At 41.8% G+C, this 11,686-nt stretch overlaps 1 protein-coding gene across 1 annotated transcript; it reads left to right on the plus strand.

Moving 5' to 3' along the window:
* Positions 1–4,505: 4,505 nt before the first annotated feature.
* Positions 4,506–11,454, plus strand: Idi1 (isopentenyl-diphosphate delta isomerase 1). The gene is made up of 5 exons (XM_052157100.1): positions 4,506–4,889; positions 5,657–5,829; positions 6,481–6,573; positions 6,840–6,970; positions 9,252–11,454. Exons 1-5 carry the CDS (start codon positions 4,753–4,755, stop codon positions 9,567–9,569), a joined length of 852 nt encoding a protein of 283 aa, XP_052013060.1. The 5' UTR covers positions 4,506–4,752; the 3' UTR covers positions 9,570–11,454.
* The last annotated feature ends 232 nt before the right edge of the window (positions 11,455–11,686 follow it).

Here is an 11,686-nt window from a genome sequence, read left to right on the forward strand (position 1 = left end):
AAGGATTTGTTTATGGTCTTCAAGGCTCTGTCCTTGGTTTTGTAGGCTTCTGAGCTGTGGCAATGAGGAGGGGTCAGGGTAAGCTATAGCCCAGGTAAGCCTTTAGTGGCCTACCTCCTCCAGCAGGCCACCTTCTTACCTTTCACCACTTGCTAATACCATAGTAATCCCACTGATAGAAATCACACATTAGGCCACAGGCCAACCTCAGATGGCATTCTTTAGGCACTGTCCACCTTTCACTAGAGAGAAGGTACCTCACTAACCTGGAGATCATCAGGGAAGCTAGGCTGGTTGGCCACAGAGGCTGAGGGATTTATGTATCTCTACCTTGAGAACTCTGGGTTTACCAGAATATCCCACCATCCCCAATTTTTGTTTGTTGATTGCTTTCACTTACTTTTTTTTGTTTTTTTGGATTTGGTTTTTTTTCGAGACAGGGTTTCTCTGTATAGCCCTGGCTGTCCTGGAACTCACTCTGTAGACCAGGCTGGCCTTGAACTCAGAAATCTGCCTGCCTCTGCCTCTCAGAGTGCTGGGATTACAGGTGTGCGCCACCACTGTCCAGCTTGTTGATTGTTTTTGAGACCAGGTTTTACTATGTAGCCTTGGCTGGTAGAACACATAACTCAAAAGTCAATTGTCTCTGTGCCTCCTGACTGCTGAGATTAAGGTGTGTATCACCAGATCCAGTTCATGCTCATCTGTTTAAATGTGGGTTCTGAGAATAAAGGTCAAGTCCTCATGCTTGCACTTCAACACCTAAGCCATCTCCCCAACCTTCATATTTCAAGAATATTCTCACTCACATGTTTCATTGTTCCCCCTCTTCCTAAAGGATTCCAAATATTCAAAAAATATAAAGTGAGGTCATAAGGTAATAGAAGCATCTATGAGCCTGGGGCTCAGGTCTGTATCACACTACTTAGGAGCCTGAGATGGGAGAACCACAAGTCCAGTGACTGTCTGGACTAGAGTGAGTTGAAGACAATCCTGGGAAACTTGGTGAGAATCTATCTCAAAGGTTTTAAAGTGAAAATAAAGGGATGGGTGCCAAGCCTAGTGGTGACTGCTCACCTAACGCGTGAGGCCCCAGGCTCAGTCTTTAACAATGGCTATAATAACACCTCTGAGGGGCTTAAAATTTTACTGTTACACTCACTAACTAGTTTTCAAACTGAGTGTGCTCATGAGCTTTCCACTGTGGTGAACACAAACAGGAGGAGATATTGACTTTGGTTCCTCATTTCAAAAGTACCAGTCTGTGGTCATGACACTGTGTTGACCTTGAGTCTGTAAACAGGAAGATAGTCATCATGACATATAGGGCAGGACAGAGCAAAACCGACCACCTTGCTGAAGCCAGAAGGGCATAGGCAGAAACCAATCATAATCTTCAAGAATATGGACTCAAGAAGTAAGTTCCTCCAACTAGGCCCTGGCCTAAAACTTTCCATTAGCTCCTAACAATTCCATCATTTGCCAGTACAGGGGGATTAACCCATTGATAAGATCATAATGCTCATGATAACATGACCCCAGGTTCAACCTCTGACTCCCGGCTGTGTTGCTGTACTGGGGAACAAGCCTTAACACATGGCCATTGTGGGAAATTCTCTATCCAAACCATGAACAAGAAGAAAAAAGAATTTCCATAAATGTGTATTTCTTTTTTAAGATTTTTAAAACTCCGTCTATTGGTTGGATTATTCTGCCACTTTGCTTCTTGCTTCATCACCCATAAATACATTTAAAAAAAACATAAAACTGCTTACAAAACCATAGTGTAATTGCAATAGTTGAAGAAAAGACCTGAGATAATGCCTAAGGTTCAAGGCCTACACGCTGCAATCATGTAATTAGGAAAAAAGGTAAGGATTATATTTCTAAACCCCTATATTGTTCACCTCTGCTTATCCTTTGAACCTTAGACTCGTGTTCTTAATGCTGTTGATGGGGCCAGAATGGGATTCCGACACAAAAGCAGAAATACAAATCTAAAGCAAGTACTATATCACAAAGGCCAATTCAAAAAGAGTGCAGGACTCTCCAAATAAGCCCTCTACAAAGTTCAAATAAAATAGAGTATCTAACAATTGGGATTAAAGTTGAAAGGACCTGAAAAGCCAAGGAATCCCCAGGAAACTATAACCATGAAGTATTGAGAACTTAAAGGCCAGTAATCCAGTTTGAAGTTATGAAATGTTGCTGAGTTTCACTGAAGTATCAGAGTCTAGAACTATCTTCCTTCTAACCTTCAACAATAAACACAGCTAAAGTACCTATTCTTGGGCTTCTATCTTTGTAATGCTTCCCCTTTCTCTAGCATTCTTTATATTAAATAAAAACAAACATAGTAGGCTAAAATATGTCAAGCCAAACATGGTGTATGCCCGAAATCACAGCACTTAGGAAGCCCAGGTAGCAAACTGGGAAATACGAGAGAAGCCTAAGGCTATACCACATCTCAAATACTTTCGTCAGCAAGAGAGACACACTACTAGTTTAAAGCCAGCCTGAGGCTACATGATATTTCAATCACTGTCCTCGACAAAGAACCATTAGTTCAAGGCTAATCCGGATTACTTATATCCTTTCAGCTTAGCCTACAGTGTATAGCACAAGATCTTGTATTCAAAAATTCCAGTCACAGGCCTTTAGTTTGGTCATTTGAGAAAATGCTCCCACTTTTTTTTTTAAGATTTTAAAATTTTTATATGAATGAATGTTTGCCTGAATTTATGTATGAGCCTGTTGTTACTGAAGGCAAGAGGTCTCAGAACCCCCAGAATTTGAGTTACAAATGGTTATGATCTGCAGTGTGGGGGCGGTCCTCTGAAAGAACAGCCAGTACTTCATGGCTAAGTCTTTTCTCTCATGTGGCCCTCTCCCCATCTTGATAGGAACATCCTAGGAGAGGGGCTATCTGCCAATTAGGCAATCAACCCCCACTTCGGATTTCAGCTCACATAAACGAAAAATAACATTAAAAGAAATATTTAGAAGAAAGGATTATTATTACCATTATCAATGACTTAATAGTATTTAGCAGTGTTTCAACAGTGCTTCACTCCTTAGACGCCCCCCATGCTAGGGGAAGGTGGCCTAATGTGTCTCAAGATTATTGGTGATAATGAATAATGAAATGTGTCAACATTTGGAAGACTTGCTTAATTCAGTAACTCAATATTTTCCAAATGGCCAAGCATATTACAAAATCATACATAGGAAATATGCACTTGAGTTCCATAGGCACTGGGCTGGGAAGAGGGTTCGGGTAAAAGGTGAAAGTGTGAAGACTGAGCTTGAATCCCCTGCACCCATGGAAAAAGCCAGGCATGTCATTAGTATCTGCAACCCCAAACTGGGAGCAGAGGTGTGAGGACTTGCTGGCCATACAATCTAGCTAAATCAATGAGGTCCAAATTCAGTGAGATTCCCTCTCTCAAAAGGTAAGATGGAGGGGCTGGTGAGATAGCTTAGAGGGTAAAGATGCCTTCCCCCAACCCTGACGACCTGAGCTTGCTTGCTGGAAGAAGAACTGACACTCTTAGTTGTCCTCTAACCTCCACTAGCCTCTGAGCATTGTGCTATGCCCACATCCACTCGAAAATAAAATGTTAATAAAAAGCAAAAGAGGTAGACATTATGTACTTGAACACACACTTGAACATAATGCACACACTACACATAAACACTACAAAAATAATACTTCTGGTATAATAGATTAAATGAACTTTTTCACAATCATACTACATCTTATAACAACTATTATTACTATAACTAATAATAATTATTATTTTATTTGTTCATTTATTTACTTGGTTGTTTGAGACATGAACGTTCCCCCAATTGCATATGCAATAATTAATTTGTTTTTTCCAGACAGGGTTTCTCTGTGTAGCCCTGGCTGTCATGGAACTCAGTTTGTAGACCAGATTGGCCTCAAACTCAGGAGATCTACCTGCCTCTGCCTCTTGAGTGCTGGGGTTTAATAGTGTGCCACCAAATTTACAAAACTTCACATATAATCTGTAGTATCCCTTGAGTCACTGAATTTATTAAGAATAGACTGTCACATGATGGACTAATGACGGTCAAATTAATGCAATCCAAACGCTGTTTCCCCAATCAGCCACTACTTCATTTAACTTTGCTGAACAACTATTCCGCATTGCAAAGCGCCTTAGGAATTATCGATACTGCAGATCTACAGAATCTTCTTACTGGAAACAGACTGGAAGAGTATGTTAGGCAGGCAGGAGTAAAGCTTCCAAACTAACACGTTAACAATGATTTCTTGACTTTTCTTAATTTCCATCAAGACCAACACACAGGGATTTCCAGTAAGAAAACAGTAGTTATCGGAGCACGCGCCTCAAGGCGTCTGACGTCATCACGCACATACACCTAAGCAGAGTCAGGGGCCCGCCCTAGCCTTGTCTCCAGCTGATTGGCGTGCCCGGGCATGGTTGAAGGTGCCATTGGCTGGCGACCGACCGAGTCGAACCCTCCTCAAGAACCCTCCCCAGTAAGGAAGCTTCCCCACCGCGAGGCAGCTAGACGTGCGGACCGTCTCGGCCCTCCACCGGGAGTCGCCAACACCCTCGCTCGGGTCCCAGGGCCGCAATCACTCCAGGACAACTCCAGTGTGTCTCTCAGAGCCACGCGCAGGGAAAGTGGTGCCACCACGCGCCAACCTGGCGCGGTCGTGACGTCAGGCTTACGCTAGACTGGCAATTGGCTGGAGGCATGTGGCGCGGACGGGCACTGGTGCGAGCGATTGGATATGCTGTTAGGGGGCGGGGCCTGGGGGCGGAGCATGCTGCGGAGAGAGTTGAAGTACTGAGCTCCGCACAGCTTCTCTGCACCTCTAGCTGGAATCTCTGGTAAGCCTCCCTTCTATTTGGGGAAGGATGGCGAGAGGGGACCACAGGTGGGGTGGTTGTATGAAGCTGAAGTGGCACGGTTTCCCAGCTTGGCTCGCCATGGTGGCCTTTGTCGTTCGGGCCTGGGTGCCTGGTCCTAGAAAGCGTTGGATGGCCGACCGAGTCCCCTCGCGTTTTCAGGGTTGTCTATGGAAACGCCCTGAGGAGCGATCCAGCAGTCGAGAAATGTAGTGTGGTTCATAACCCTTGGGGAGTTGAGTTATAAAAAGGGACTTGAGAAAAATCTGTTCTTCCCTCCAGTGTGGAGCACTTGTCTCCTTCCAAAAATGAATAAATAGGTCTGCTCCTAAGCTTTTTTTCTAAGTTTAAGAGAGATTTGCAGGTGTTGTGGTTGGCAAATGTCCGCGTGGGTTTTATAAAGAGACGGAAGCGCTTCTCCTGTGTGTTCCTTGATCTTTTTCTTGAGTTTGATGATGTACATTTGTACTTTAAATGGGTGAGAAAATGTCACTTTATATTCTGTGGTCGTGAAGTTCATTCTTTATATCCTGGTGTTATGAGTTAAAGATGTTATTTCAGAGAATTTAGTAATTGCGCACGTTTGAAAACTACCCTAGAGAAGATTTTAAATTAGTTTATGAATGTTGTAGATAAGTCCTGTGAGTTGAAGTCCACTTTCACTTCTAACAGTGCTTGTGTTAGAATGTCTGTACTACATTTCTATGCCGTTTAGAAAACTGTAATACACTGACTTTTCTCTATATTAGTGTTCTAGGTCAGATCAGACATTCTGTCACAATGCCTGAAATAAACACCAGCCATCTTGATGAAAAACAGGTTCAGCTTCTAGCAGAGATGTGTATTCTTATTGATGAAAATGACAATAAAATTGGGGCTGATACTAAGAAAAATTGTCACCTGAATGAAAACATCAACAAAGGTACCGTCTTAAAGCATACTTTGTTATAAAGTGAATTGTCTAGACATTTAGCTGAGAAAAATATTGAGATAAAAGGAATACTTTCTCTTTTGGGGTTTGGAGAGGGTTAGCTCTGACTGGCTGGTTGTCACAGAAATCTGCCCCACAAGTATTGGGGGAGCCATTTCTGAATGCTCCCTTAACCTTTCATCCCAGTTAAATGGTATAGAAATAAGATCTACCTCTCTACCTCTCCTGTCATATTTCCCTCCACTATGCTGCTTCAGAATTATTTTGGATCGTAAGGAATAGACTACTATTGTAGTTCTCAAGTCTGTCTTTCTGAAGAGGAGTAGGTATTGAAGGGAAATATGAACCTATACACACACACACACACACACAGAGCAGGATACCAAATAGTCTGGGTTAAAGAAAGAGCATTTGACATGCATCAAAGTTGCCGTTCCTTTCCCTTGGTGACAGAGTTTCTAGAACTCACTCTGGTGCTGGTTTTCTAGAACTGTTCTCCATAACAGCCACAGAGAACTTCCTGTCAGAAGACTGGAAAACAGCAGAACCATCAGCAAGTGTTAATCATACTCTCAACTGCAGGAGGGAAAACTGTACAAATAGCTAGCAAAATCTGACCAATCGTATTTGTTTTGCTTTTAGGATTACTACATCGAGCTTTTAGTGTCTTCTTGTTTAATACTGAAAACAAGCTCCTGTTACAGCAGAGATCAGATGCTAAAATCACCTTTCCAGGTTAGTATACATAATGAGTAATGTAGGTTTTGCTGGGAACTATTTAACCTGACTGAAGGCCAAGGTCCCAAAGGAACAGCCAGGCACGTGGCTTAACTTCTGTTTCATATTAAATAATCCTGTCTAATGAGTGTAATCTTAATATCTGAACTATCTGTATACTTTGATCTTGATTAAGAAAGCTTTAAAACTTACCCATAAAAGTTTTTCCTTGGTCTCTCAAGGACTTGGAAAACTTCTTCTTTGTTCTTATTACTGTTTCCCAGGTTGTTTCACCAACAGTTGCTGTAGTCATCCCTTGAGTAACCCTGGTGAGCTGGAAGAGAACAACGCCATCGGGGTGAAGCGAGCCGCACAGAGGCGCTTAAAGGCTGAGCTGGGGATTCCCTTGGAAGAGGTACTCACTCTCCTCACTATCAGACAGCCTCCAGGCAGGCCTCCAGCGCAGGCCTGAGCATCTTAACACTGCAAAATTACCAAAGAAAGTTTCAGCAATGCTTTGAGTGGAGCCCAGAGTTATGTAAGTTCTTGGCGAGTGCTCTTCTTTAAGTTCCAGGCCAATAACGTTGAGATAGAATTTAACCATGTAGTCCAAGCTTGCCCTAAATTCTTGATCCTCCTGCCTCAGCCTCCCAGTCGCTGGGATTACAGTAGTGCATGGTCTGTGTTTTCTAACTTCCTGATTTATGGAATCAGCCCTTCAAGAAGGAATAATATGTGCATTTCTAGTGTCTTGGTTTTTTTCAGGCAGTGCCTTACTGCACAGCTCTTGCTGGCCAACCAGCAATTTGCTTGGTTTTGCCTCCTAAATGCTGGGATTATTGGTACACATTCCAAATCCAGCTAAATTTTTATTTCACTCTTAAAAAAAAAAGCTTCCTAGATTTGTTTATTTTATTTTATATGTATGCATTTTGCCAACATTTATGTGTACCATATATATGCCTGGTGCCCAAGGACACTAGAAAAGAGGATTTTAGATCAACACACACACACACACACACACACACACACACACATGCACACGGGTGCTGGGAATCAAATCTGAATCTTCTGGTAGGTACTGCTGAGACATCTATTCAGCCTCTTTTTAAAAATAATAATAATAACTATTTTTACTTTATGTTTATTTTTCCCTACATGCAGTACCAGAGCAAGCCAAAAGAGGAAGTTGAATCCCTTGGAACTAGAGTTAAGGCCAGGTATTAGCTGCAGTGTGAGTGCTAGGACTCAAACCTTAGTGCTATGGAAGGACAAGACAGCACTTTTAACTCTTGAGCTTTCTTTCTGGCCACCCGCCTTCCCCCACCCCTCCCAAGACAGGTTTCTCTGTCTGGCCCTGGCTGTCCTGGAACTCACTCTGTAGACCAGGCTGGCCTCGAACTCAGAAATCCGCCTGCCTCTGCCTCCCAGAGTGCTGGGATACATACAAGTGTGCACCACCACCGTCGGGCCACCGGCTCTATTTTATTTTATTATTTATTTATTTATGAGATTCCATGGATCTCATGTGGCTCAGGCTGACCTTAGACTTAAGCTGTATCTGAAGATGACCTTGATCTGATGATCTGCCCGCATTCGTTTTCCTAGTACTAAGAACACAGAAACACACCATGGTGCTGGGGATGGAAGCTGTCCTTCATCCGTGCTTTGCAAGCCCTCGGGAGCTAAGTCCCAGCACTTGGGAGGCAGAGGTAGATGGTCAGAGTTTCAGGCCAGTTGTATCTACGTAGAGAGTTCTAGCTAGCCAGGGCTACATGGTAAAACTTCGCCTCAAGGCCAGCCTGGTATACAAAGTGAGTTCTAAGACAGCCAGTGCTACACAGAGAAACCGTGTCTCGAAAAATACCAAAAACCAAAAAAAAAATACTTTGCCTCAAAAATAGGTTAGGTAGACACACACACACACAGAGAGAGAGATAGATAGAAAATGGTTTTAGAAGGAATGGAACAATTCCAGGGAGATCAGTTCATTCAGACCCATGGCTCATGGTCCTAAGGATGTCCACAAGAAAACATTCGTCTCTGATTTGATCAATTATAATAGCCTACCTTGTATACTTGAACAAAACTATGTCTGTGATTTTAAGAAGCAAATTTTAGGGCTAGCTAGCCTAAAGCTCACTGTCTAGACCAGTCTAGTCCTGAATCCTAGCGATCTGCCTGCTTCTGCTTCCAGCCAGCAAGCTAGGACTAAAGGAGTGTGCCACCATGCTGACTGAACCATCCTCTGAAGAGGGAGACACAGTGGCTCCTATGCAGCTGGACGGCAAATGCTTTTCTGTAATAGCGACTTTAAAGTACAGGTGCTGCATTCTAGTTTGAATAACTGCTTTTTAAAATGTTGAAAACAAGTTAACTTATGTTTGGTCTCAGGAATAAAAAACTGAGACACTCAAGACAGTAATAAGATATTCTTGGCATGTGTTAATTTTAGGTTAGCATCTGTCACTAGTCAGTTTTTCCTTCTCTTTGATTCTTGATGTTTGTTTGTTTGTTTGTTTGTTTGTTTGTTTTTGAGACATGTCTCACTGTACATCCCTGGCTAGCATGGAACTCACTGTGCCTTAAACTCAAAGAACCACCTACCTCTGCCTCCTGAGTACTGGGATTAAAGACATGCACCCCTCTGACCTCATCAGTAGTAGTATTATCTGATTTTTCTTTTCATGTTGTAGGTTGATCTAAACGAAATGAATTATCTGACAAGAATTTACTACAAGGCCCAATCTGATGGTATCTGGGGCGAACATGAAATCGATTACATTTTGTTTCTGAGGAAGAATGTAACCTTGAATCCGGATCCCAACGAGATTAAAAGCTATTGCTATGTATCAAAGGAAGAACTCAAAGAAATTTTGAAGAAGGCAGCCAGTGATGAAATTAAGTTAACTCCGTGGTTTAAGATTATTTCAGATACCTTCCTCTTTAAATGGTGGGATAACTTAAACCATTTGAGTCCATTTGTTGACCATGAGAAAATACATAGAATGTGAATGTGTTAATGATTTGACAATTTTTCTACCTAGTAAGAATGGTTTGGTTTGGTTTTAAATTGGGCTCCCTTGTATTATACATAGGTATTTTAGAATCAGAATTTGTTTTGAGAAAAGAAGAACTCAGCTGATTTACAGCTTTATATTATATATATATATATACATGTGTCTATGTGTGTATATATATATATATATATATATACACACATATATACACTGATGTTTGTAAAAGACTTTTAGGAGGGGTTACTGCAAAATTATGCCATGAGTAAAACTTAATCTAGCCTGTCCAGATACCTGGCAATGACGGGATTGAGGAAATAATGAGAATTCATTTTTTACATTTTGACAAACACTTTCAGAACACTTTGCTAATTGCCTAGTGTTTTTTATAGCATTAGATTTTTATCATATGGCAGGAAATTGAGCAGAAGACACTGCTTAGCTGCTTTGAAACAGCGCTACAAGATTAAATGGGCAGGGCTCAGGATACAGCTCAGTGATACCATGATTGCCTTACAGGCATGATGTCATGGGTTGTTGAGTCCCTAATCCTAAAGATAACTGTAACAACAATTATAACAGACAGAGCAGGCTCAGAGGAAAGTAAGTGGTTCCTTCAGTCTTCATATAGGATGATTAATCTCAGGAATCCTGAATAACCAATACTCTGGATGCTCAAGTCTGAAGACGATGATACTGTATTTACATATAACTTATACAGTCTTCCCCCACACTTCACCTCATCTCTGGCGCGGTTGTGGCACTGAACACAGTGTAAATGCTACTGTAAATGATTGTGGAACTGTGCTTTATGATAAGAAGTCTGCATGTGCAGTACAGATCAAATGTTAATATACAGTTGCTTTGAGCCCTTGGCTGTTTGACTCACAGATCTGAATACAAGGCCAGTTCTGTATACTAATTTTTGTCATTTCCAGTTGATTTTGTGCTTTAACCATCCTGAAATTATTATTTTACTACTTAAAGGTAACTGTTACTTTTGATGGTTATGGCAACTGATGAGCTATTCAGCAAAATCTGTTTACAGTCATGGTGACAAAGATGGGCGTGAGTTCCACCTTAAAAGAGTTGAGAAAACCTTTGATGCTACCACAGCTGGGCCTGGGTCATCTTGTTGTAGGGGTCTGGCTTGTGTTAGGTGTTTAGTAGCATTAGCACCCCTTTGTCAAGACAACCAAAAGAAGAAAAAAAACTGGGGAGGAATGGGGAGGAGTGTTTCTCTGTAGCCCTGGCTATCCTAGAACTCAATCTGTAGACCAGGCTAGCCTCAGAACTCAGAGATCCACCTTCCTCTGTCTCCAAAGAACTGGAATTAAAGATGTGGGCCACGTGCCCAGCAACAACCAAAATTGTGATGGGTGGTGCCAAGGGCGCCATGACGGGCTCACTTTAGAGGAGTCAGTGCTAAGGTTGGTGTCCCGGAACAGGCATATGTAAAGACTGAGGTTATAGAATATGCATCTATTGATACTGTGTTTTGATTCATGTTCTTTTAAACTTGCCACAGGTGTGTCAAATCTGAGTTCTTCAGACAGCTTTATTCTTTTTTTGGGGGGGGGGGTTGGTTTTTCAAGACAGGGTTTCTCTGTGTAGCCCTGACTGTCCTGGAACTCACTCTGTAGACCAGGCTGGCCTCTAACTCAGAAATCCACCCGCCTCTGCCTCCCAAGTGCTGGGATTACAGGCGTGCGCCGCCGCCACCACCACCCGACCGACAGCTTTATTCTTAATGCTGTATAATAGATCATTTTTTTCTTATAAAAATTTTCTAATTTCTTGCTAACTCAGAACAGTTGATTTATCATTGGGGATATGACTGTGTAGTAAGTATTTATTGAAAATTAAAAATGAATTATTTTAATATTGTCTGGCTTGTTAATATCTGGATATAATGGTTAATCTGTGTGTTGTATCTTAAACATGATAAATGCTATATACCTTTAACATAGTTAAAATACTTGTAGTTTTATTTTCTAGAAATTGGCTGACTACACATGATTAGCTCCCAGTAGCTTTATATAGCTAGTGGCTGTTCCATTGAACAGTAGTCTCAAACTATAGCTTGGGATTCTGTAAGTGCAAGTGTCGGATAA

Source organism: Apodemus sylvaticus, chromosome 14, assembly GCF_947179515.1.
Source record: "Apodemus sylvaticus chromosome 14, mApoSyl1.1, whole genome shotgun sequence".
Lineage (NCBI taxonomy): Eukaryota > Metazoa > Chordata > Mammalia > Rodentia > Muridae > Apodemus > Apodemus sylvaticus.